Source organism: Aquila chrysaetos, chromosome 2 (assembly GCF_900496995.4).
Source record: "Aquila chrysaetos chrysaetos chromosome 2, bAquChr1.4, whole genome shotgun sequence".
NCBI classification, from domain to species: Eukaryota; Metazoa; Chordata; class Aves; order Accipitriformes; family Accipitridae; genus Aquila; species Aquila chrysaetos.
Window position 1 is genome coordinate 56950769 of NC_044005.1, and position 13452 is coordinate 56964220.

Genomic DNA, 13452 nt, shown 5'->3' on the forward strand with positions numbered 1-13452 from the left:
ACTCTTTCCTTGCATGATATGAAATTGGAAAACTCTGACCTTTGCTTTGTTCTAACAAACTTTGTGTTTAGACAAACACTTGAGATTTAACTGTCAAATTCTGCTTCTAAATGCATAAACAGCTCTCATTAAACTTACTGGTGGCCACATATCAGAACATTGGGGATTACAGAATTTGGCTGAAATTTAAAAATATTGTGGATTAAAAGGATTTTGAGTTGCCTTAACATAAACAACATTATATTCTTTCTAAGGAACCAAATTAGCATCCAGTGTTGCAGTCCACGCTGCAGCTTGTTTCTTTTATTTAAGGCTTTGCTTTGATGCCTATTACAGGGATTTGGCCTGTGTTTAATTAAAAAATGTTTTTGTCTTGCATACACATAAAAGAAAACTTCTAGCAAGCTTTTTTTTCAGATTTTTTTTTTTTTAACTTTTGAACTATTTTGCATTCTATAAATCAAGTACTTTTCGTAGATGGTAACGGGTTTGGTTTATGGCATTCAGGTGGGTTTTTTCCAAAGAAAAACAGGACTGTGGCATGTTTAAGGAACCTGTAAGAAGGAAAGCTAATCTGATGTACTGTGTTTGTAGTCTAAAAATCCCTGTCATTTCCTGTGCTCTTTCCTATGCTGACTTTTAACTGGCCAAAGGGCCTTTATAGCAGGACTAAAGGAGAACACCTTGGCAGGAGCTAGACCTTCTGTGATCTTTAGGGAGCTACAGTGAAGCACCTGCTTGTCTACACTTAGCGTCAAAAGCTTCTTTCTGTCTCAAGGTAGATAGATTCCTTAGGAAATGCTAATACTCCAGAGTACAGCCCTGAGTGCCATTCCTCTGTGATAGTGTGATGCTGTGTTGTAGGATGAAAGAGGCAAAAGGAGAGCATTTAAGTATCAAAGAAATTTTTTACCTGATCAAATCATATCTGAACTGTAAATCAACCTGATACTGCAAGTAAGTAGGCATCACATCTATTTAAAAAAAGCAAACAAAAAAAACCCAACCAACACACAAAGTAGTTCGGTGATAAGACATCATCTGCTTCTCTTTTGCCTTGCATCAGGAGTGATACCTGGTTCTGTCTGAAGAAACACTCATTTAACCTGTCTACCAAACTTCAGTGGATCTATAGACTGAGCAGTTTTGGCTGCCCCTTATTTCTGCTAAGTTGAATAATCTGAATATTTTTTAGGCTGAATTAGGTTGTTCAATTTTTCTATACAGCTCATATTTTTTTATACCTCTGATCATTCTTGATTTTCTCTTTTAGACCCTTTTCGGTAGCGTGTCTTACCTGATATGTGGTGCCCAATGTAGTCATTGTATTTCAGTTGGGCACTTATTACCAGCACTGAGAAGAGCAGAGGTGACATGTAGAGCTGAAGTTTGCAGCTCATTGTATTATGTCTTCAAAGAAAGCCATATTCCATAAAACATAACTTCCTAAAACCTTAATTTATCTTCTCCAGGTTATATGGGGTGTGCCACCTTTAATGATACTACAACATGCCACAAAGCCCATATTTTCCGAGTTGCAGCAAACACAAGCTGCTTCTCTGCCAGTCCTACAGCTGAACTTTTAGCTTTCTCTGGAGGAATACTCTGTTTAAATTGACAGATTCTTGACACACCCCCCCCTTTTAATTATTATTCCTGTGCCTTTGTGAGTGGGAAGCGACCTAGGGTAATACTTAGCCCATCACTGAATTCACAGATGCCCTCCTCTTTCAGCCTGGCTACTGATAGATAGTCTTCATCCTGCAGAGCCGCTTGTGTCACACTTGGGACATAAGCTGCATGATGAACTGCTCACCTTAGGCTTTTAGGTAAATCAAGACATATCATGTGTGACCAAAGGAAAAACTACAGCACAGCAGAGGGATGTGATCCCTTAGATTACCTTATCTCAGTCACAGCTCTGCCAGACTGCTGCTCCTGTGATCAGTTGTACCCAGTGATCTTCACCATGTGCAGAGATTGCTGATGAGTTCTTTCCCCTATAAAAAAAAAACCCTAACAATCCAGAATGCCCCAATGCAGATAGCTTGCCAATTTGTGAGATGATTGATGGACTAGGCTAATATTTTTAATGTTTCTGCTACCTACCAGAGTCTCGTAATGCTGTACAAAATGGCGTTTGTTGGATGTTGACCAAAGGATAATGTGTCTGCTGCAATTCAAACTCTTGCCATAGACTAAGATTTCAGAATATGTTCTATCAATACTTTATTTTCCTATCAAAATTTCAATTCTTTAAAATACTGAGAAGGTGAAGTGGGGAGTTGGGACACACTCAATTATATAGTTTAAAGCGAAACGGCATAGTGAAAAGATAACCATTATGTGCTTCAGCAGCATATTAACAGATCATCATTTGATGCCCAGATACATGAAAGCATGAATAAGGCTGGAGCTCTTGCAGAGTGTAGCTCTGATAAATTTAACATGTGCTTCAATTTCAAGGCTCGGTGGTTTTCACACAGAAAGACTATGCCTGTGGTGGTCTAGGAGTGAACATATTGTGTGGCTTCCAAGTGACTCAGCACTGTTCCACCAGCAGCGAAGTAGAACCAGAATTGCTATAATCATCCAGCAGAGGATCAGCTTTCATGGCACAATCTGTTTCTTTTCTCAATTACCAAGCGACATATAATAGGACTTAACAGGGAGAAAAGAGGAGGAAAAATAGCAGAACTGAAAAATTCTTGGCACTTCTGCAAAACTGGATTTTTCTCACTTTTTCAGTTTAAAGAGCAGGAAAAAAACCTGTGTCATAATTTCAAGTAAACTGATAACTGTTTAAATGTCACTGACAGTTAATCAGATAAATTTTGCCATATTATCAATGATACTAATTTTTATTTTCTCAAATTATAAGGTTGGTGGGTAAGATGTGAAGTCTAGCTGGCAGAGCAAGCTGTATGATGTGACTCGAAAAAGTTATCTATGGAAACTGTCCTCAGGTCATGGAGCTGTGAAAGCAAATATAACTGTGTAGGTAATAAAGGTTAGGAAATGGTTTTGATATGCTCCTCTTCTAGCTGGGTTTGGGGGGGGGTGTCTGGTTTTGTTGCTGAATGACTGGATTAGGCCTGTTGTGCTGTTCCAAGGCAAGTTCATAGTGTATGAAAGTCAGGGCTGTGAACGTACCTGTAGCCGTTGTCATCCAAGCTCAGTGAATTGGAAAGGTCGTGTGATGAGAGAAATGAGGTCAGGTTGAGAATTGGCAGCACTAAGGGCTCAAGCAAGAGCAGTGCAATGGCTGGACCTGCCTGTTAAAATGATTGATACACAGTGAGAGTAAAGCTTTCTAGTTGGACTTAACAATTCTACTAAGACAGTGGTCTTAGAAAAACGACTGATGGGATTGCTGATGTCATTCTCTTTTTAAAAAAAAAAAAAAAACAAACTCACTTTTTTTTTTTGAGCAGTTTTAACCAAACATAATCAGGCAACAAGGCAAAGATCTTTAGGTACTGTTTTTCTTTTCTGTGTTCTAGAAAACCAGGTTTTAAAACCTTTTAAGTCTTCCATGCCTAAGCAAATTTGTTTGTAATTGACCTGCTGTTGAACTGGGGAGAAAAAAGGCTTCTGGGCACAGCAAGTCAGAGAATAGCTAACAATATTAAGTAAGTAAAGAACATGCCATTTTGCTCTTTCAAGATACTATAATATAAAGCAAGATTGAGTTTGTTCGAGGTAATTTTCTATTAATGAAGTGACTGCTAAAATTCGATCCTCTATTGTCACTTCCTTTTGTGAGTTGCAAATGCTTTTGGATCCTATTGTAGGTGAGCACTGATTAAACACTGATGCTAAGACAGCTTTTTCAGTATAATTGCTAGGGATATTATCAATATACTAGCATATTGTAAATCCCTTTCAAATGCATTTATTCTAGAATAAAGATGCAGGAAGCAATACCAGTAATAATACCGCAAAATAATATTCTCCTTCATTAACTGAGCCCTTAATAGTGTGTGTGTGGGGGGGGGGGTGGTAGAGTCAATTAGGATCAGTGTAAATGTGCCTTTGTAGAGCTCTGTAAAACCAGGTCTTTTTGAGCTCTGCCACCTAATCAGCCTTTTTCTTTCCCATCTTCTCTGTCTTCTACTTCAGCTGCACATGCCCTTCTGAGTTCTTCCCCTTTGAGTTGCTTGAGAAGTTATTCTTTTGGTTAGCCCCTCTTTCTTGTCCCTTCATCTGTCATTTTTGTCACAACAGGCTTGGAAATGTGTTTAAATACTGAAGCTGAATTACGTTTATACCTTTTGGTAAAAACTTGGGAGATAAGGGATCATTGGATTCTTTGAAACTCATTGTTACAGATATGTTTGTGCTGATGTCTAATATTTTTTTCCCAACTGTCTTTCAGAACAGTTACTTGTGACTTCTACCTTTTGTAGAACTCTAGTTTTCACACTTTTATATTAAATTGGTGACTGTCTTAATTGGTTTTTCTTTACAAGGTCTGGTTTTCAAACATCCTCAAAAAAAAAAAAAAAGCTTGCCTCCAATCTTGCTACTGTTTTTAAAATGTATGCATGTAAAAAAAAGTAATAATATACATGCAAAATTCCACATGTATCTTGGACAAATTTCTCAGTGAGGACTCGACATTGGGGTTACAATCAATATTTTTTAAAAATAGAAACTTTGGCCAAGCTACTCTTCTCCTTTCATAGTGCTGAAAGTGTCAGCTTGAGCTACAGCCCTAATTTGGTCTGAAATGGGGTAATGTCATATATTTAAAAGTCTGTATGTGAAAAATGGTTTATTAATATGTCTGTTTTATTTCAGGAAGATGTGGAAACAGGAGTCCACCTTGATCCTGCTATCAAGGAAGTTCAATACAATCCCACTTATGATACCATGTTTGCACCTGAGGTAAGAAACTATATTGATCTTTAGAGCAGAAATGCCTTTGGCTTAAAGGGCAGAGGTTCTATAAATCTCATGTGATATTCATGTAAGACATACCTTCTTTGGATGCTTGCTGTGTTTTGGAATCTAGTTTGGGCAAATAGAAAAAAGATGCTACACAGATGTGTTGGTATTTTTAATGCTTGAATTTTAATATTCTGTATAAAGCTGTTTTAAGAAGAATCTTAAAGTGTTTGTCAGAATTATAGCTATGGAAATTAAAAATCAAGCTAGGAAAATAGCATTATAAAGATGTTGAGTAAAACATGAACTGCATTAAAGCAGTCTCTTACTATTTATTTTCACATTTTTGCTATTTACTCATTGTGCTACTTAGAGAAAAATGAATGGTTGTAAGTCTTGTGGATATATGGCTTTTAAGAGGAGGATTTAAAATTAAAATCCAAGTACTTTCAGTATAACTATTCACATCAGTGTTAAGTATTTTAGTAACTTAAGCTATGCTAAATGTGTGTAGTGAAAAAACATTTTAGGCTGAATTTGGACTGCCTGGTGCCATGTGAACCGCTCTATTTTATTATAACTGACAGGCTATCTGAAAGATAAAAATAGCTGCTCAAACATTTAGCTTTTTTCAGTATTTAACTTCTTTGTACAGTTTGTCTTCTGTTATACCAGGGATTAGCATTTTAGGTAGACAAAGGCTACATCCATCTGAATTTTCTACATTAGTTATGCTTTATGTTTAGAAAACCTTCTGTGGAACCACATAAATTGGCCTTCTCATAGCAAGCTTGCATTTTGCAACATACCAAAGCCATGAAGTGTGTGAGCAAAAATACTAATTTAAACTTACTACAGTGGTACTTTGTGTATGTGTTTTAGTTAGGGAAGCCTAATGCAGGACAGTCTCCGGTGTCCGCAAAGATGGCTGACAAGCATAGGGGTTACAATTGAGTTCAGTCTGGTATTAGTCTCAGTGTATTACATTTGTTTGTATTCACTGTTCTTTTCCCTAACCATGGTATGGTCAGGAAGACTGGCATTTGTCATCTCACAAGAAGAAAAGGAAGGCAAGGTTTCGTAAGCGTATTTCCTGGAATAATACAACAAGTCCCCAGCTGCTTTTTAAATGCATGAAAGTAGTGTTGGCAGTGTAATTTCTGTATTAAGTACATGAGTTTAGTAGGACCTGATATCTCTTTCTTGATATCTCCCCCTTACAAGGGACAAGTATGCTGTGGTTTTGTCTTCTGAATGCTTGTACTGATCACATACTGAACAGCAGTGGTTTGTGTCAAGTAGTTGATATTGATTTGTCCTCTGTACCAGTAATACAGGCTAGAAAGTTCAGTCATGAAACGAGCTGTTCAAAGCAACTGTGTAAGCGATTACTGTGTAAAATAACAGACTAAGAAGCTTATTCAGTAGTCATAAAGAAATATAAAGTTGAAGTGACTTTTGCGTTACAGTTTTTGAAAGGTCTCTATTTTGTTTTTTCCTGAAAAAGTACACACACATAAATAAGAAATGAGTAATTCTGATATACTTTCTTTTAACATTGTTGATGTAGTTTGGACCAGAAAACCCATTTAGGACTCAACAAATGGCTGCACCTAGAAATATGCTTTCTGGATATGCAGAGCCAGCTCACATTAATGATTTCATGTTTGAACAACAAAGAAGAACATTTGCAACCTATGGTAAGTCCTTAACAGTGGAATTCACCTCCATCTTTATTATGCCTGGACAAAACAAGTTGTTCTTTATAGAACAGTTAATAGGACTGGAAGTTCTGTAAATTGCTTTTTAACAGACTTAATGAAATGGGGCAAGGTCTTTGAGAATCCATACAGCTGGACATCATAGTATTTATTTGGGAAATCTCATTTTGTAATTCCCTTTGAAACTGTAATCAAGTGTATGACCTCCTACCAAACCCTTCTTAATTAATCCTTCCATTAGTTGCATCAGTGTAGAAAACAGAAATCAGAATTTCACACTTTTAATACGACAAATAACTGTAGATCTGTTATGCAAATAGATTCTTTCATGTGATTCTAACTGAAGGTAGCTCTCTGAAAACCAAAAAGAACGCTTACTGAGTTGTGAGGTTCTTCAGAGTGGTTGCCTCTAGATACAAGCTGAATGAACAGGAATTGAAAAAGTGGGAATACATTGCTAAAATATTCTTAGCAAAGACAGACCCAAAGAACTCGATATTGGTGGTCATTACAGTTGCTGCTTTCTCATCTTGAAGAACCTTTTCACTTGTAAATAGTTGCATTTGAAAAATGAAACATTTGAGTTTTGGAGAGGCTTGAGTTTAAAATAGACTTTTTATGGATTGTAAGAAAAGTGGATTTTTTTAATAGGGGAAACATGGAAAGACTATGGATTCTAAGCATTCTTTTGGACATGTTTGAAAGAACAAAACTGCCGTGTATTACATATAAGAGTGGTTAGTTTTTCTTCTGTGTTTTGTTGTAAGCTTTCATTTCTGTTTTAAACTTGACTACAAGTGCTTGTCTTGCAAATACGAATCTTTGTTTTCAAATGAAGTATCGGTTTATATTCTTCAAATTCAGTCTGTTAGGCAAGTTCTGATACTTCTGTGTAAACTTAGTGTCGCAACACTCAACTTTTTGCACAACAGACTTGCATCTTTCTTTATTCATATCTACATTCAAAATACTACTCCCTGCAAACTGTCATGCCTCAAAATCACCTCCCTACACACAAGTCCCCTTAAATTCATTAGGGATTTATGCATGCATGAATGCACTTACTGCATTCTATGATGGATGAGATTGGGACTTTATTGCTAACATCTGTGAGAGCCATGTATTACAGTGGAAACCTGGAAGAAAAAATTACCTACAGAGACTGTAACATCCTCAGTTTCTCTTTGTGTTTGGGTTTTATTAGAGGTTTTCCTGTAAATGTTAAAAATTGAAATATATTTAAGACAGGTTTTTTTCTTTTACAGTTTTAGCTAATAGGTACTTTTCACTGAGTTGTTAGGATGTGGAATATAAGCAAAATGCCAATATTAAGAAATGGATGTCTAGTTCCATAGCATAACTTTAACTTACTTGACAGCAATTTTGATGTTAGAACTTGCCAGACAATGCAGGTAGGAGCCTACTCAGGATCTGAATAGACAGATTAGAATTTGTTCTGTGAAATTAATGTTGCATTGTGTGGATTGTGCATTTTTGTGTGTGTAAAATAGATACTGGAAAAAAGGGTCTGTAGGCATATAGTGTTTGGTTGGGGGTGTTTTTGTTTGTGAAATTTAGTTTGGGGGAAGGTAGAACAAGTCAGTCAACTCAAAGCTCCTACTATTGGTTTATGTCATCAGTGTACAGCAACTGCCTTGAAAGCTGTATTACATGAGAGTATAAAAATACATTTTTAAGACTGATAACATTGGCAACTGTGCAACTATCATGTTCAGCTTTCTAGAAAGGTTCAATAGATAAAGATCTGGGTAGGGTGAAAATGGAGCTATGAAAAGGCTGAGATATAGGCAATTTAAACTGCAAGAACAAGCACTGAGAAGCTGAAGTTCAAGCTAGCAGATGTGGTAAATGAGCATGATATCCTGGCTCACTAAAAGGCCTGTTAAAAACAGCACTTCTTTAAGTTGTCAAAAAGTTGTCTGTTAAAAAATTCAGTATTCTCTTTTCCATTTGGAAGGACGTAATATCTTCTCAGAAAAGACCAAGTATAAAAATGCAAGTGTAATTGCTAGGCATAAACCTACGTCATACATGTTTTTAATGACAAAGTCATAATATATTGGAAGAACAGAGAGTACACTTCTTAATTAAAAGCTGCAGATCTTGAGACCTCAGGCCTCTGTTAGGCTGTTTAGCACCATTGTGCTGAGGCAGGAGATCTCAAACAAATCTGCAGTGGCTAGCATGTAGATAAGCAGTGACTATAAATGAAGGACGAGTGTGGTACAAGACAGAGAGGATAGTAAATGAGATCATGTATCCAAAACAGCTCAACTGCTGCAGAGTCTTTCAGAACAAACAAAAAAAAGTCTTATAGATCATCTTGAAAATCAATACATATTCAGTGAGAAACCTATATATTAATTACTAACAAAACCCAAGTATTTTTTGGCAAACAGTCTTTCTCATCTACTTCTCTTGCAATAAATATTTACTGTTGAAAGTACTTTTTCCTTGTGATGCTTGGATAGCTCAGAACATCCATGCTGTCATTGACTGAGGGTCCTTCCAGCCCTTTATCCTATTAGACAGGTGGGCAGCAATGGGTACCTAGTAAGGAGTAGAAGAAAGCAGCAAGCAAATAGTGATAATATGCAGTCTCTCAGCCAAGGGCAATGTCTCTGTATTTATTAATTTTCAGTGAATTTTGGGGTTTTGTTTTTGACAAATTTGTCCAGCTCCTTCTTGTACCCATATAATTTTTCTGTGTACATAGTAACCTATTGCAGGCAGTTCGTCAGCTTACCAGCACCTTGTGTGAGGAAGTACCTCTGTTTTGGACTTGTGGAACTTAATAGCCTTCTAGTTTGCCTTGATATCCCCTAGCCTCTTGTGTTGGAAGACACAATGAGCAGTCACTTCTTATTCACCATTTCTGTGTCGTTCCTTATTTTATAGATCTGGACCATAACTTCATTTCAGTCTGCTTTTTTTCCACCAGAAAAGATCTGGTCAATCTTCTGTTCCTCTGTTGCAGCCTTTCCGTGCCTATGACTGTGCTTGTTTCTCATCTATGTCTCTGCTAGCTCCACTGTATCATTCCCAAGATGAACAGCAAATCTGTGCACAGTGTTTAAACATGTCATCTTACCGTGAATTTGTTCTGTGGCTTAATAAAGCCAGAGGCTTTTTCCCTTCAGTTTCTAAGAATTCTTAACGTTGCATTTTTCTCTACGACTTTGGGTAACTTTGCAAAAGCTACTTGCTCCCTTTTTCCAGATTATTTACAATATGTTGAACAGCATGGACCTGAGCATGGATCCACCAGCACCTTTCCTGTGCTGTGGAAACCAACCAGTTCTTGCCAGTGTTTTAATAACTTCTTATCAATTGACCATGTAAAGACCTTTGGGGTTTTTAAAGTGTCTTTGAGGCATCCTGTAATAAGTCTAACTCAGTTTCATAAAGGTATGCAACATCAACCAAGCTTTGCTCATTCACATGATTGTCAGCTCAGAAAAATTCCGGAGGTTTTGTCATTGAAATTTACCTGTACAGAAGGCTGTGTTATCTGCTCTGCTGCAATATATAATGCTCATCCAAGTGCCTACTCATCGTTTTCTTTATTATAGTTTCTGCTGCTTGAAACTTCTAACCATACAAATGTCTGGCTGGCTGACCTGTAGTTCCCCAGATCTCTGAAGCACCTTTTGAAAGTTGGCATCATATTTCATATGTTCCATTTCTGTCATATTGAGACAATATTAGGCAAGAGTTTTTTCACCTTGTTTCTGCTTTAGATCTCTTGGATGACTGCCATCTGGTCCCCGTGTTTTGTTACCACTTATTTGACTCTTTAGTCTCCTGACATTTCACTTTGAGGTAGATATTTTGTCACATTACCCATAAAGAAAGGTTCTGGCACAGGAGCCTGCCCAAGCTCCTCCATAATGAACATGTGTTTTAAAAAACCTCACTGATGCTCTCTTTTCGTTCCTTGATCATCTGTTGACCCACATGCTGCCTGGTATGCTTTCTGCCCCTGCAGTTTTTGACAAAGGACAAGCGTTAGTTTTTATACCTTATGTGATTTTCTCCTCGCATTTGGTCGGGGGGTTGCTTACTGTAGTGTTTACTTTGCTAGAGTTTGGTTCTTTGTATTTTTCACATTTGGGTACAATTCAGCTCTTTGAAGAATAGTTCCTTATTTCTAATAGTTTCTCTTTACATACTGTTCAGCTGTGCCTACTTCCTTCTGGTCCCTTTAAAGTCGTCTTTTAATAGCTGGCAGGCATTAGTTCTTTTTCAACTACATGGTGTCTTTGAAGTGTCCCTGCATTTGGAAGAGGCTTTACCCTTTAGTGCTCACTTTCTGTTCCTCTTTAATATTTTCTTTACTTAATATAGCCCTCCTGTTTTGAGATTGAGATCATTGTAGTAAATGTTTTTATGGCTTTCTTTGCTTCCTCAACAATGTTGATTTATACTGCAGTATGGTCATTTGTAAAATGTGTATCCTTAGAAAAAATGTCTTAAAATCAGGTTTCCTGCGTTGCTCAATTGGCTTTTTTTCATGTGAATCTCTAACATGACTGCTTCATGGTACAAGTACATTGTGTAAAAATGCTGGTTTCATCACATCTTGGTGTGAGATTTGCACAGTCTACTACAGGGAGCTGACTAAAATATGTCATTATTACTGTGCTTCTTTACCTAGCACCTGTTTAATTTCTGTTACCATTTCATGGTTATTGCATCTTCTGGCTGAACGATCAGTTAGGGAGTCCTGGCAACTACTCACCACTGCTTAAACCTGGAATTTCAGTCCAAAGGATCCTTTAATGCTTGTTAATGCTATTAACTTGTTAATCTGATTTGTCTTGAAGCTTTCTGTAGCATACCGCATTTTTTTTCCCCACTGGTATGACTACCTTATTTCTGTATTCTTTCTGCCTGGTAAAGAGTGTATTCTATCCAATTATGTCAGTATTGTCCTACCAATTATGTTTATGAATTTAAAACAAGATACTTCAATTTCACTATGTATTATTTTTAGCCTCTGCCATTTTGTATACATGCTTGGGTTTTCCATTTCCCTGCCCTCAGGTTAAATAGGTTTCTGTGCTTATTGCTATCCCTGTTATCTGAGGTTTTAGATTTCTGTGCTACCTTTTGCTTAAGGATATGGCTTTAAGATTGTGTGTCATTCCGAATGGCTTATTTTTCTTTAACTATTGGCTATCCCCAACTATTTAATCAAAAAGCACTCTTTGAACCTTCTCAGTACCAACAGCCTTTTAAATCTAGATGAGACCTACCCATCTCAGTAAAGTTCCCTTCATTCCAGGAGTTTGGAGAGGTAAAGTTGACACAGGCACTGGAGATGTTTTCCACATTGGGGTTAATATCTGCAGCTTTTCTTTGCAGTAAACAACCTCTTGAGAATGAGCTGCCCTTCCAGAATATATTTTATACAAATACCGAATTCAAAAATACCATGACTTAATTGAGTCACTTTTGTACTGTTCCTCAGTCCGTGGAAAACTGAGGAAGAGCATGCTGAATGCAAACCTCAGATCTCTGACAGGTCAACTGGACCTCAGCTTCTTTATCAAGAATGTCTCTGTGATACTAGCATGTGGAAGTGGTCAGGTATCTGCTGCTGTCTTTATTCCTTAGGATACAAAACATTGTTGTTGGGGCATATAATATACAAAAGGGAAAGCCAACTCTTTGACTGCTCTAGTCATTCTCCTTCCTAGACACCGGATTCTTAAGCTGTCATTTCTTCCCTGATGCCCAAGAGGTGGTGAATCCTTGTTAGTGTGAATGCAAACCTGCTTCTCTTGTCTCCAGAAGAGTCAGGGGATATTCTGGTCCTGTATCCACAGACGACAACTTGAAACGAGTGATCTAGTCTCAGATCACTTGAGTGAGAATTGGTTCAAGGTCATTCCTATTTTTATACTATTCTGCATGGTTTTAAAATCTGCATAAATACTGTAGTTGTAGCTTTTTCACAAGTGTAATAGTTGAGATTTTATTGATACCACCCTGAACCTTCTGTGCTTCAAATTTAAACTATTTCTCATATTCCCTTCAGCAGTGCTATCAAGCCACAGGTCATTGTTGTCTTTAATGTTTCGCATATTGAAACTACCTTTGGGTCCATCAGTTTTTTGCCTTTTGCCCTTCATCTCTCTTTAGACTGACAAGGATGTTTCTTCAATCTTTTCTAGGCCTTTTCCCCATCCCAGTGAGTTTTTTTTTCTGTTACCCTCAATTTTTATCTAAATTTTTCTTCAAAATACATTGCTTAAAACTGCACATGCCAATCTAGATCAGGACTTGATTGTGCTGTTCCATGTTTTACATAGTTTTTGCTTTGCAATAAATCTCAGGTTTCCTTTTTCTTTTATTTTTTTCCTCATTGGTGTCAGACTTGTGAAGTTTATCAACACCACTACCCTTGCAGCCTGTATTTTTTTTTTTCCCCTGTACCTAATCAGTTTTTTTCTTCTTTTTTTTATTTGTCATTAAGCATGTCTTTGCTGAAGTGAAATATTTCACACTTGTCTTTGCTGTCAGCTGCATGTTTTACAGATATGAGATCCTTTGCTGATGGCATAATCCATAAAAACACTGAATAAAATATTCCAGGCGGGCCATTTTATAATCTTGTATAAGATACTCTCCCAGTCTGATAGAAAGCCATTAATAATTACTCTGTGAGTGTCTGTCCTTTTTTTTTAATTGGTAACCCATTTTGCATCTGCAGTCGTAGGTAATCTACTGCATTTTGAATCCATTGATGTAAGGCAATCTTCTTACATAATTTCAGTTATTAAAGAGAAGGCTTTCTCTCTAGAAAAACAAATTT

The 13452-nt window shown here is 37.0% G+C and overlaps 1 protein-coding gene across 1 annotated transcript in view; it reads left to right on the forward strand.

The window, feature by feature from the left end:
- Window positions 1-13452, forward strand: part of CDC40 (cell division cycle 40) — a 42667-nt gene that overhangs the window by 6560 nt on the left and 22655 nt on the right. The window contains exons 2-3 of the mRNA XM_030001223.2: window positions 4804-4890; window positions 6461-6590. Coding sequence (XP_029857083.1) covers window positions 4804-4890; window positions 6461-6590 — 217 coding nt within the window. The remainder of the gene's footprint in view (window positions 1-4803; window positions 4891-6460; window positions 6591-13452) is intronic.